General features: G+C 39.1%; 1 protein-coding gene across 1 annotated transcript; it reads left to right on the top strand.

Annotated features, from left to right (window-relative positions):
• The first annotated feature begins 3,821 nt into the window (after window positions 1–3,821).
• On the top strand, window positions 3,822–8,553 carry LOC114451194 (C-type mannose receptor 2-like). The gene is made up of 9 exons (XM_028429768.1): window positions 3,822–3,899; window positions 4,005–4,047; window positions 4,563–4,733; window positions 4,847–5,065; window positions 5,266–5,365; window positions 5,769–6,022; window positions 6,139–6,396; window positions 8,080–8,337; window positions 8,519–8,553. Exons 2-9 carry the CDS (start codon window positions 4,014–4,016, stop codon window positions 8,551–8,553), a joined length of 1,329 nt encoding a protein of 442 aa, XP_028285569.1. The 5' UTR covers window positions 3,822–3,899; window positions 4,005–4,013.
• Window positions 8,554–13,977: the final 5,424 nt, after the last annotated feature.

Here is a 13,977-nt window from a genome sequence, read left to right as displayed (position 1 = left end):
CTATATATATGTATATATAGCCCTATTATATTCGCGTTAGTCTTTGTAAAACTCTAAAACCGACTTTCTTCACAAACTATATGTTACGTAGGTTGATAGTGTATTATGTTTCCCACCGTGATGTACTCATGTTCCTGATCAGTGATTTCCTTTTATTTTGCATACCTGTCTTGTACCCTAGATTTTTCCCGATGCCGTGAAGGCAGCATCTGTCTCAGGTCTCTCCTCTACACAGGCGCAGTGGCCGCTTCCATGGAAAGAAGGGCAAGGTGCGTTTGAGAGAACTTTACTGTCACACAGGCTATTCAGTTGCAACTGTTTTGATGCACAGTTTAAAACATTTATGGATTTTTGTAGATGGTTCATTGTGTTGGTGGACTGGATTAAAGTTAATTACACCAGTGCTAATGCATGAGCTGCTGATAGGAAGTCAGATTCTTTTTTCCTGGACAGTGAAACAGGTGAGGGCTGTCATAAAAGCAAAATGTAGCTTCGAAAGGTACACCAGGTGACCCTATAATGTAATATAACAACTATGATACCTAAAACACAAATAGACAAACCAAACGGATATACTATATAGTGAAAAGTTAATTATGGATTGCCTGTTAAGCAGACAAAACTACCTACTTACATCTCAAGTTGTGTGTTGTATGCCATTAGTTACAGTAAGTTCAACCTTGCACTACAATTCCAACAGTCGTAAGCATGCAAGAGAGGAATGTGGTAATTCCCAGTTGATGGAATTTTCTTGCAGTGTTAGCTTTTACGTTTTGGATTTTCAGATCAGTGTTCGTTGCTCCTTGCGTCTGGTCTGCATGTTTGGCCTTTTTTTTAATTTGTTCATTTGCCTAGTTTTGTGTAGGGTTTACTGTCAGGGCTCAGCATAAAAGAGGACACAGGCTTTCTTAAAAAGCCAGGAGGGCGAACAGTCCAAAGTCTAAACTCAAAATCACACTTAAAGTGGAAAAATGCAAAAAGCAAAACAAGATCTCAAAGCGAGAGTTTAAAGAACAAAACAAGGCAAGGTTACCAGAGGATCGCGAGGTCAAGGCTGGTAATGTGCACACACATTCCCCAAGGAGATGAGACAAACTGCCACCGAGTGCAGGGAGGACACAGACTAAATACAAAGGGGGCAGGGTAGACAACTAGACACAGGTGTGACACATGAGGGAGGACCAGAATTACTAGCATCTAGCATTACAGCTCTGCTAAAGGAACTGGCCTATATGGACATTAAATGTATAGATAGTCCCATTTGTCTGGAGCAGCTTACTCTTTGAGAAGGTACAGCAAAGGCCAGCATTATCAAGATAGTTGAAGTACTAGTATAAAAAGTTGAATAAAATATCAGCTAAAATACATATAAATACAATACATAGTTTCCAGCAGTTCTATTATAACAACCTGTCATGTTTGCCTTTGTAATGTATGATGTTTATTGTATGTTTGTTCCTCTCTCTCTTTCATCCTCTGTCTACCTCTTCTTCTCCTCCTCTACACCGACTATCAGCAGGAAGTTTCTCCCTTGCGTGCTGGGTCCTGCTCAAGGTTTCTTCCTGTTAAAAGGGAGTTTTTTCTTGACACTGTCTTATTGCTTAGAAGTTTCAGGCTCTGGGTTTCTGTAAAGCACCTAGAGACATATAAATAAAATACTGATACTGCCTTAGGGACAAACACAATACCTCCTTATATCACTATACTGGTCAAACTGTAGTTCCAGCAGTGACCACAAATTACAAGGCAGTAGAGCCAAGTGGCAACCTTCGGGGCTCAAAGTTGAAGCCCATGCGGAAGTGTCAAAACTTGTAATTCACGCTGCAACTGCTGGGGGCTGGCTCCAAAAGCGAGTAATTTCCCATAGACTCCCATGTTAAAATGGCTGACTTCACAGCAGAAATGAACATGTTTACAGCCTGGTACAAAAAACCGCTCTGGTCTCAGATGATAGGTTCTCTTCTAGTGTCAATTGTACGGGGGTGAATTTTTTTACAACCCACTCGTTTCAATTGTATTCGGACTTAAAATTACGCATAATTATGGGCGTTACCGCTTGAGTGACAGACAGTTGACGTATCACAGCGTGAGTTTCCTGCTTCCACGATCGCCTGCCCCCCTAAACCCCACTCGTGCTCCCCCTCTTTGTCCATATTTGAGAGTTTTGCCGGACGTGACGCTGCCAACATGGCGGCGGTCATCACGTCCCAGAACCTCCCACCGAGCCTCAAAGCGGCTCTTCAGAAACAAACGGGTGACGTCACGGAAGCTCTGTCCATAGTTTTTACTGTCAATGAGTAGAGCACAACAGAGACCCCTGAATAAGTTATGTGTACTGTGGAGTGAGGAGACTGGAATCTGTAAAACTCTGGTTTCCTTTTTATAAAGTTACTTGGATACATGAGTTGCCAGCAGGCAATATGAGACACTGGAGTACATTCACTCTGTCACAGCAGGCCAGAAAGCACAACATAATATACACTAGGAAATTCCTGTAAAATGTTAAAATTACCAAAATCCATATTCTATTCAAACAAATCTGACCTCAGAAAATACTTTTTACTGTACTATGTAAATGTAGATAGCACATGCAAAACATTTAACATGAAAAAGGAAATGTTGTGGCAACATTTCATGGAACTGTGCAAACCTTCCAGAGAAACTTTAAAAGAAGTGATTAATTGAATGATGGTTGTCTGCTCCTGTCAGACCACATGTAAGAAATTCCTTTTTGATGATAGAGTTGTGTAATAGACTGGTAGGGGAAATCCCATGGCATGTGGGTAACCTCTTCCTTCATAGCAGTGCAAGAGGTGTGCTAGTAGAATCATTATCAAGTGCAGCTTGACTTACAGTAAGACAACATTTATGTAACAATAGGACAATTAAAAAAACACAACAGAAAATGACATACACATTTTATGTGCTTTACATAAATAAAAATTGAACTGATATATACAATTGAGATCATCTATCACATACATTGCAATTAAAATTAGGCTATATACCACACAGCACTAGAAAAAAAATGCATTTCCTTCTAGTGTATTACAGACCAGTTTCTTTTTTTATTTATATTTATTTTTAGACGTCACGGGTGAAGGAGAGTTTTCAAAAGCCAGAGCAAAGTTTCTGGGAGAAAAAAAGACGAACATGAGGATACTGTTGTAGAACATTCTATTCATTATCTATTTCATGTTTTAAAAATTTGTTACACCTTGTTTTTTTTTTAGAATTTGCAACTACATAATGACATGTCCTTTCATAATTTCCTTTCAGATACAACATCAATTTGGGTGTGGTGGTCTGATAGGTTTGTTCCCCCATAGAATCTGAGCTAACCAAAGGGCACATAACAGCAGGAATGTAGTCTGGCGATCTAAGATTTCTAAGCCAGTTTGTTCCAGGTGAAGCATGCAAATGACGCTAGGCTAGTAACCCACCCTACTGGAAATAAAAGCATGGATGAGGTTCTGTTGGTTATTATGGAAGACCAGGCTCTTGATTCTGACAACTTTGGGGACGATAGAAAGACTGTTGTAGTGATTGCTCTGATATGTGTTAAGTATTCATTTTTCATCTCAGGATACTAAATATAAGTCATGTTACTCTAGATCAGTGTCAATTGTTCTTTTATTTATAGGAACCTGTCTTTAAACACTAGCGACCCAGCTCCAAATTATGTGGTGTGAGTTAAAGTAGAACATGCACACAGATTGAAACAGGTTTGACTGATCTGGCATAACATAAGAGTACTGCAGAAAAAAATCATTTGCCTTTTGTGTTTTACTTCCTGATTCCTTTACTATGGTGTTTCTCCCTAAAGCTTAACCACACCTGCCGACAAAAGCTGTTTTTAAAATAGGAAGAAGGTAGAAAGCAAGGTAGAAAAGATGATGGTAAGTGCAACCTATCATATTTTACGTCATGTAAAAAATCTGAAAATAAAGTAAAAATGTTCTTGGAGGTTTTGCCACTGATTGAAGTTTTACATCTTTCCAAAGGTTTAACTCATGGCTAATGGGCTGGTTGTCTTTGTGCTCTCAGGTGAGTGTTTCCTGCATTTTTACGCATTTAAAGCTTAAGCTGTCCTAACGTAGAGCTGCATATACACAAACATTTCTGTGCTGGGTGACACTGAGACAAACAGGTCACCTTAAACTGATTGACAGAGTAAACTGGATTTGTGATCATATTATAAATAAGGATTTTCTTATAAGAAGATATGGTGTGAGTGGTGTGTTTGAACGCATTGTGTGTGCTGTCGTACACGTTTTTACACATTTTGTGAAGTTTAGTCATTTACATTTGATGCCTTAAGTTCATCTGGTGGATAGTTTTTTCACTGTTTCCAGCTGCAGTGAAAGCTGCACACTTGGACTGAAATGGAGGGGGTAGTTTGTATATTGGATAATAATATAGACAGGTTTACATTGATCACAATGTTTATTACTTAATAAATGTCTCTCATTTAGTAACTGAACAGCTTACAAAAATAGCATTAAATAAAATAAGCATCAAATTATAGCAGGATTTTATATACTTTTTTATTGTTTTTTTAGGAGCACTGGCCATTGTTGCCCTTGCACAGACTCGTCAGTACTCCTTTGTGAATAGAACACTGTCCTGGACTGATGCTCAGAGTTACTGCCGAGATGTGTATAGTGACCTAGCCACCATTGAAAACATAGACGACGTTTACGCTGTTACAAACACCACTTCACACTACATTGGTGAGTTTCTTATTTGGGATTAGAGTATATACCAGATTGTGAGAGAACGACAAAGTATAAAATTTTGCTTCACTGTAGCTGTTTTATATGACAAATGTCTTGTTTTTTCCCAGGTAAGGCTTGGATAGGTCTATATGACGACTTAATTAACAGCTGGAGTTGGTCCCTCAATCAAAGCAGCTTCTATGGTGAAGCAGAGACAACATTTAGAAACTGGGATTCCTCCCAGCCCAACAATGAAGGAGGACAGCAGTACTGTGTGACACTTTTAGGTAGTGGCAAGTGGGGTGATTACAACTGTGGCCTTTCCCGGGACTTTGTCTGCTACAATGGTGAGTTTTTATGGAGTAACAATTAACAAAGAGCCAGATGTACAGTATCTTCTATGTAGTTTCTAGAAACCTCTGCAAACAAGTTATTAGCTGTATGTGAACTAGTATTGCTACAGTTCTCTCTGTTGTAGCAAAACTATTTGTATCGAGAAACTTAAACTGATGGTATTTGTTCCATCTTTTTATTCACATGCTTCTAGGTACAGTAAATGGCATAGCATCCTTTGTGTTGGTGGAAGACCTTAAGAACTGGGCTGCAGCTCAGACATACTGCAGGGAACATTATGTTGATCTCGCCAGGTACAGTTTACATTATGAAGACTCCAATATATGATTTTACTACTGATCCAACTAAAGGCATTTCCATTACTGTTCTGTTTTTTAGGGTTTATTTTATTTTCCAATCCAGTATTTTATTTTAATTTTTAATCTATGATTTATTTTTTTTAAATGTGTTTGTATATGTTCTGTACACTTGCAGTATCATCGCAAGCATCATGAATATAATGATGATAATGAAATAATAATTCTGCTTTTTAAGAATGTGAAATTATAGAGTACGTCACAAAAAGTGTGCTGAGAGCAGAGTTGTTGTATAAGCCATTATGTTATATATCCCAGCAAACAACAGTTATACACAGTGTATGCAGCGGACATTTGTATTTCACTTTAGTTAACCTTTTTGCTACTCTTTCTCTCCCAGTATACGAAACCAGACAGAGAATGACAGGATCGCAGCCCTACGTACGGGTAACAGTACAGCCTTTGTGTGGATCGGTCTGCACCGTGAAAAACTGTGGTCTGACAGCAGTGACTTACAGTTTCAATACTGGGCCAGCAGACAGCCGGACAATGACAACCTCAACCAGACATATGTTGCTGCAAACTTTGGTGATTCTGGACTATGGTCAGATGAAGATGAAAGTCTCATTTTACCATTCATCTGTTACACAACAAGTAATCTATCTAATTTCTGCCTTGGGGAACAGAATTCTTTTTAAGATTTTGCACAAATGACCCTACTAACACTTACTAACGATATCTTATCTTGTCTCTTTTCATTTTTATTTCAGTTCCACCCAATGCAGAAGGCTTTGAAATAGCAGGACAAAATGAGACCAGTATCATTCTGCAGTGGAATAAAGTCAACAACAATGTCAGCTTTATTCTCCAGTTTCGTGGTGTAGATATAAACATCACTGCACCAGCTGAAGATATACCAGTAGTCGTCATATTCGTCAATCTCACTGCTGGAACAAAATATACATTCACTCTCCTGTCTGTTTTTAAGAATGCCAAAAGCAGTGGAGTCAGCATTATTACAGCTACCGGTGAGTAAAAATGTTTTTACCTTTATTTACCACACAACATAAAGCTTGTTGGGAATGACTGACCACAATAAAGGAGGTCCTGTTCTACCTAAGATAAATTTTGTCCCTGCAGTTATAAGGATGATGAAAATTTTTCTGATTACCTCCTGTTCTTTTCTCAGCTCCTCAGAACACAGACAGCTTCAGATCATCAGGACAAGATGAGACCAGTATCATTCTGCAGTGGAACAAATTGAACAACAGTGTGAGCTTTATTCTCCAGTTTAATGGTTCAGAGACAAACATCAGTGCACCAGCTGAAGATGGACCAGTGAATCATACAGTCTCCTCTCTCACTGCTGGAACTAAATACACATTCACTCTGTTCTCTGTGTTTGAGAATGTCAGAAGCAGTGGTGTCAGCATCACTGCAGTTACTGGTAAGTTAGTGACTAATGCAACCACAATAATCCTGTTTTATTATCACGCTGTATGTACTTAACACATATTATGGTGACATGTTTTTAAATCAAGCCCATGGCTGAAATATGTGTAGGTGCTGCTCAGTGAGATCAGTTCTTGAGCAGCTGTTTTGGTGGACTACAATAACTTTACATTTCTGCCAGCTAATTAAATCTCATTAAATTACTTCTTTATTTTTCAGCTCCTCAGAACACAGACAGCTTCAGATCGTCAGGACAAAATGAGACCAGTATCACTCTGCAGTGGAACAAAGTGAACAACAACGTCAGCTTTATTCTCCAGTTTAATGGTTCAGAGACAAACATCAGTGCACCAGCTGGAGATGGACCAGTGAATTACACAGTCTCCTCCCTCACTGCTGGAACTAAATACACATTCACTCTGTTCTCTGTGTTTGAGAACGTCAGAAGCAGTGGTGTCAGCATCACTGCAGTTACTGGTAAGATGTTTTCCTTTGTCATCTGTACTTCAGTGATTTAACAACCCATCACTTGCTGAATTGCAGCATATTTCACCTTTTTCTGTCTTTTATGATGAAACAACAACATTAAACTACCAGTGGTAATTTGTAAACAAACACTAAATTATATTCTTCTCTTTTTTCACTTTCTCAGCTCCTCAGAACACCAACAGCTTCAGAGCAGTTGGACAAAGTGAGACCAGTATCACCCTGCAGTGGAATAAAGAGAACAATGTCAGCTATATTCTTCAGTTTAATGGTACAGAGACAGAAGTCAGTGCACCAGGTGCCAGTGGACCACTGCCTTACACAGTCTCCTCCCTCACTGCTAGGACTAAATACACATTCACTCTGTTCTCTGTGTTTGAGAACATCAGAAGCAGTGGTGTCAGCATCACTGCAGTTACTGGTAAGATGTTTCACTTTAACAAAGACACATAGCGGCACATGAACATGTTAACACTTTCAATGTGAGAGTCTTAAAATTATTTTCATCAAATAGTATTTTATCGTTCAATGTCCTACATCTCTTCTCGCTTGTTATCCTAATATTCCCATTTAGTGTTTATTACTGTATGTCTACCTTGTAAAATATACACTTTGATGCCATTTCTTAAATATGTACTTGACTCACTACAGTCCTTATTAAACTAAAACCTGTGTCACATAGACATTGTAGGTTTTGTAAACATTGGAGTACAACTTATATCATTTCATGGGCAGTCCTTTGATAGTGAATTTGTTACTTTTGCTGTTTTCAGCTCCTCAGAACACAGACAGCTTCAGATCATCAGGACAAAATGAGACCAGTATCACTCTGCAGTGGAACAAAGTGAACAACAATGTCAGCTTTATTCTCCAGTTTAATGGTTCAGAGACAAACATCAGTGCACCAGCTGAAGATGGACCAGTGAATTACACAGTCTCCTCCCTCACTGCTGGAACTAAATACACATTCACTCTCTTCTCTGTATTTGAGAACATCAGAAGCAGTGGTGTCATCATCACTGCAGTGACTAGTAAGATGTTTCACTTTGTCATCTGTACTTTACGATTTAACAACCCATCACTTGCTGAATTGCAGCATATTTCACTTATTCTGTCCTTAATGATGAAACAACAACATTATACTACCAGTGGTAATTTGTAAACAAACACTGAATTATATTCTTTTCTCTTTTCACTTTCTCAGCTCCTCAGAACACCAACAGCTTCAGAGCAGTTGGACAAAGTGAGACCAGTATCATCCTGCAGTGGAATAAAGAGAACAATGTCAGCTATATTCTCCAGTTTAATGGTACAGAGACAGAAGTCAGTGCACCAGGTGCCAGTGGACCACTACCTTACACAGTCTCCTCTCTCACTGCTGGAACTAAATACACATTCACTCTGTTCTCTGTGTTTGAGAATGTCAGAAGCAGTGGTGTCAGCATCACTGCAGTTACTGGTAAGTTAGTGACTAATGCAACCACAATAATCCTGTTTATTTATCACGCTGTATGTACTTGACACATATGATGGTGACATGTTTTTAAATCAAGCCCATGGCTGAAATATGTGTAGGTGCTGCTTAGTGAGATCAGTTCTTGAGCAGCTGTTTTGGTGGACTACAATAACTTTACATTTCTGCCAGCTAATTAAATCTGATTAAATTACTTCTTTATTTCTCAGCTCCTCAGAACACAGACAGCTTCAGATCATCAGGACAAAATGAGACCAGTATCACTCTGCAGTGGAACAAAGTGAACAACAATGTCAGCTTTATTCTCCAGTTTAATGGTTCAGAGGCAAACATCAGTGCACCAGCTGGAGATGGACCAGTGAATCACACAGTCTCCTCCCTCACTGCTGGAACTAAATACACATTCACTCTCTTCTCTGTGTTTGAGAATGTCAGAAGCAGTGGTGTCAGCATCACTGCAGTTACTGGTAAGTTAGTGACTAATGCAACCACAATAATCCTGTTTTATTATCATGCTGTATGTACTTAACACATATGATGGTGACATGTTTTTAAATCAAGCCCATTGCTGAAATATGTGTAGGTGCTGCTCAGTGAGATCAGTTCTTGAGCAGCTGTTTTGGTGGACTACAATAACTTTACATTTCTGCCAGCTAATTAAATCTGATTAAATTACTTCTTTATTTCTCAGCTCCTCAGAACACAGACAGCTTCAGATCGTCAGGACAAAATGAGACCAGTATCACTCTGCAGTGGAACAAAGTGAACAACGTCAGCTTTATTCTCCAGTTTAATGGTTCAGAGACAAACATCAGTGCACCAGCTGGAGATGGACCAGTGAATCATACAGTCTCCTCTCTCACTGCTGGAACTAAATACACATTCACTGTCTTCTCTGTGTTTGAGAACGTCAGAAGCAGTGGTGTCATCATCACTGCAGTTACTGGTAAGATGTTTTCCTTTGTCGTCTGTACTTCAGTGATTTAACAACCCATCACTTGCTGAATTGCAGCATATTTCACCTTTTTCTGTCTTTTATGATGAAACAACAACATTAAACTACCAGTGGTAATTTGTAAACAAACACTAAATTATATTCTTCTCTTTTTTCACTTTCTCAGCTCCTCAGAACACCAACAGCTTCAGAGCAGTTGGACAAAGTGAGACCAGTATCACCCTGCAGTGGAATAAAGAGAACAATGTCAGCTATATTCTCCAGTTTAATGGTACAGAGACAGAAGTCAGTGCACCAGGTGCCAGTGGACCACTACCTTACACAGTCTCCTCCCTCACTGCTAGGACTAAATACATATTCACTCTGTTCTCTGTGTTTGAGAACATCAGAAGCAGTGGTGTCAGCATCACTGCAGTTACTGGTAAGATGTTTCACTTTAACAAAGACACATAGCGGCACATGAACATGTTAACACTTTCAATGTGAGAGTCTTAAAAGTATTTTCATCAAATAGTATTTTATCGTTCAATGTCCTACATCTCTTCTCGCTTGTTATCCTAATATTCCCATTTAGTGTTTATTACTGTATGTCTACCTTGTAAAATATACACTTTGATGCCATTTCTTAAATATGTACTTGACTCACTACAGTCCTTATTAAACTAAAACCTGTGTCACATAGACATTGTAGGTTTTGTAAACATTGGAGTACAACTTATATCATTTCATGGGCAGTCCTTTGATAGTGAATTTGTTACTTTTGCTGTTTTCAGCTCCTCAGAACACAGACAGCTTCAGATCATCAGGACAAAATGAGACCAGTATCATTCTGCAGTGGAACAAAGTGAACAACAATGTCAGCTTTATACTCCAGTTTAATGGTTCAGAGACAAACATCAGTGCACCAGCTGAAGATGGACCAGTGAATCACACAGTCTACTTCCTCACTGCTGGAACTAAATACACATTCACTCTCTTCTCTGTGTTTGAGAACGTCAGAAGCAGTGGTGTCAGCATCACTGCAGTGACTAGTAAGATGTTTCACTTTGTCATCTGTACTTTACGATTTAACAACCCATCACTTGCTGAATTGCAGCATATTTCACTTTTTCTGTCCTTAATGATGAAACAACAACATTATACTACCAGTGGTAATTTGTAAACAAACACTGAATTATATTCTTTTCTCTTTTCACTTTCTCAGCTCCTCAGAACACCAACAGCTTCAGAGCAGTTGGACAAAGTGAGACCAGTATCATCCTGCAGTGGAATAAAGAGAACAATGTCAGCTATATTCTCCAGTTTAATGGTACAGAGACAGAAGTCAGTGCACCAGGTGCCAGTGGACCACTACCTTACACAGTCTCCTCTCTCACTGCTGGAACTAAATACACATTCACTCTGTTCTCTGTGTTTGAGAATGTCAGAAGCAGTGGTGTCAGCATCACTGCAGTTACTGGTAAGTTAGTGACTAATGCAACCACAATAATCCTGTTTATTTATCACGCTGTATGTACTTGACACATATGATGGTGACATGTTTTTAAATCAAGCCCATGGCTGAAATATGTGTAGGTGCTGCTCAGTGAGATCAGTTCTTGAGCAGCTGTTTTGGTGGACTACAATAACTTTACATTTCTGCCAGCTAATTAAATCTGATTAAATTACTTCTTTATTTCTCAGCTCCTCAGAACACAGACAGCTTCAGATCATCAGGACAAAATGAGACCAGTATCACTCTGCAGTGGAACAAAGTGAACAACAATGTCAGCTTTATTCTCCAGTTTAATGGTTCAGAGGCAAACATCAGTGCACCAGCTGGAGATGGACCAGTGAATCACACAGTCTCCTCCCTCACTGCTGGAACTAAATACACATTCACTCTCTTCTCTGTGTTTGAGAATGTCAGAAGCAGTGGTGTCAGCATCACTGCAGTTACTGGTAAGTTAGTGACTAATGCAACCACAATAATCCTGTTTTATTATCATGCTGTATGTACTTAACACATATGATGGTGACATGTTTTTAAATCAAGCCCATTGCTGAAATATGTGTAGGTGCTGCTCAGTGAGATCAGTTCTTGAGCAGCTGTTTTGGTGGACTACAATAACTTTACATTTCTGCCAGCTAATTAAATCTGATTAAATTACTTCTTTATTTCTCAGCTCCTCAGAACACAGACAGCTTCAGATCGTCAGGACAAAATGAGACCAGTATCACTCTGCAGTGGAACAAAGTGAACAACGTCAGCTTTATTCTCCAGTTTAATGGTTCAGAGACAAACATCAGTGCACCAGCTGGAGATGGACCAGTGAATCATACAGTCTCCTCTCTCACTGCTGGAACTAAATACACATTCACTGTCTTCTCTGTGTTTGAGAACGTCAGAAGCAGTGGTGTCATCATCACTGCAGTTACTGGTAAGATGTTTTCCTTTGTCGTCTGTACTTCAGTGATTTAACAACCCATCACTTGCTGAATTGCAGCATATTTCACCTTTTTCTGTCTTTTATGATGAAACAACAACATTAAACTACCAGTGGTAATTTGTAAACAAACACTAAATTATATTCTTCTCTTTTTTCACTTTCTCAGCTCCTCAGAACACCAACAGCTTCAGAGCAGTTGGACAAAGTGAGACCAGTATCACCCTGCAGTGGAATAAAGAGAACAATGTCAGCTATATTCTCCAGTTTAATGGTACAGAGACAGAAGTCAGTGCACCAGGTGCCAGTGGACCACTACCTTACACAGTCTCCTCCCTCACTGCTAGGACTAAATACACATTCACTCTGTTCTCTGTGTTTGAGAACATCAGAAGCAGTGGTGTCAGCATCACTGCAGTTACTGGTAAGATGTTTCACTTTAACAAAGACACATAGCGGCACATGAACATGTTAACACTTTCAATGTGAGAGTCTTAAAAGTATTTTCATCAAATAGTATTTTATCGTTCAATGTCCTACATCTCTTCTCGCTTGTTATCCTAATATTCCCATTTAGTGTTTATTACTGTATGTCTACCTTGTAAAATATACACTTTGATGCCATTTCTTAAATATGTACTTGACTCACTACAGTCCTTATTAAACTAAAACCTGTGTCACATAGACATTGTAGGTTTTGTAAACATTGGAGTACAACTTATATCATTTCATGGGCAGTCCTTTGATAGTGAATTTGTTACTTTTGCTGTTTTCAGCTCCTCAGAACACAGACAGCTTCAGATCATCAGGACAAAATGAGACCAGTATCATTCTGCAGTGGAACAAAGTGAACAACAATGTCAGCTTTATACTCCAGTTTAATGGTTCAGAGACAAACATCAGTGCACCAGCTGAAGATGGACCAGTGAATCACACAGTCTCCTCCCTCACTGCTGGAACTAAATACACATTCACTCTCTTCTCTGTGTTTGAGAACGTCAGAAGCAGTGGTGTCAGCATCACTGCAGTGACTAGTAAGATGTTTCACTTTGTCATCTGTACTTTACGATTTAACAACCCATCACTTGCTGAATTGCAGCATATTTCACTTTTTCTGTCCTTAATGATGAAACAACAACATTATACTACCAGTGGTAATTTGTAAACAAACACTGAATTATATTCTTTTCTCTTTTCACTTTCTCAGCTCCTCAGAACACCAACAGCTTCAGAGCAGTTGGACAAAGTGAGACCAGTATCATCCTGCAGTGGAATAAAGAGAACAATGTCAGCTATATTCTCCAGTTTAATGGTACAGAGACAGAAGTCAGTGCACCAGGTGCCAGTGGACCACTACCTTACACAGTCTCCTCTCTCACTGCTGGAACTAAATACACATTCACTCTGTTCTCTGTGTTTGAGAATGTCAGAAGCAGTGGTGTCAGCATCACTGCAGTTACTGGTAAGTTAGTGACTAATGCAACCACAATAATCCTGTTTATTTATCACGCTGTATGTACTTGACACATATGATGGTGACATGTTTTTAAATCAAGCCCATGGCTGAAATATGTGTAGGTGCTGCTTAGTGAGATCAGTTCTTGAGCAGCTGTTTTGGTGGACTACAATAACTTTACATTTCTGCCAGCTAATTAAATCTAATTAAATTACTTCTTTATTTCTCAGCTCCTCAGAACACAGACCGCTTCAGATCATCAGGACAAAATGAGACCAGTATCACTTTGCAGTGGAACAAAGTGAACAACAATGTCAGCTTTATTCTCCAGTTTAATGGTTCAGAGACAAACATCAGTGC

The sequence above is a fragment of the Parambassis ranga genome, chromosome 18 (genome assembly GCF_900634625.1).
Source record: "Parambassis ranga chromosome 18, fParRan2.1, whole genome shotgun sequence".
Lineage (NCBI taxonomy): Eukaryota > Metazoa > Chordata > Actinopteri > Ambassidae > Parambassis > Parambassis ranga.
This window is presented reverse-complemented; position numbering and strand designations above follow the sequence as displayed.

Coding starts and splice junctions, on each gene's coding strand:
- LOC114451194 (XM_028429768.1), top strand. CDS start 4,014: ATGGCTAATGGGCTGGTTGTCTTTGTGCTCTCAG. Junction 4,048..4,562: donor GGTTGTCTTTGTGCTCTCAG/GTGAGTGTTTCC, acceptor TTGTTTTTTTAG/GAGCACTGGCCATTGTTGCC. Junction 8,338..8,518: donor CATCATCACTGCAGTGACTA/GTAAGATGTTTC, acceptor TCAGCTCCTCAG/AACACCAACAGCTTCAGAGC.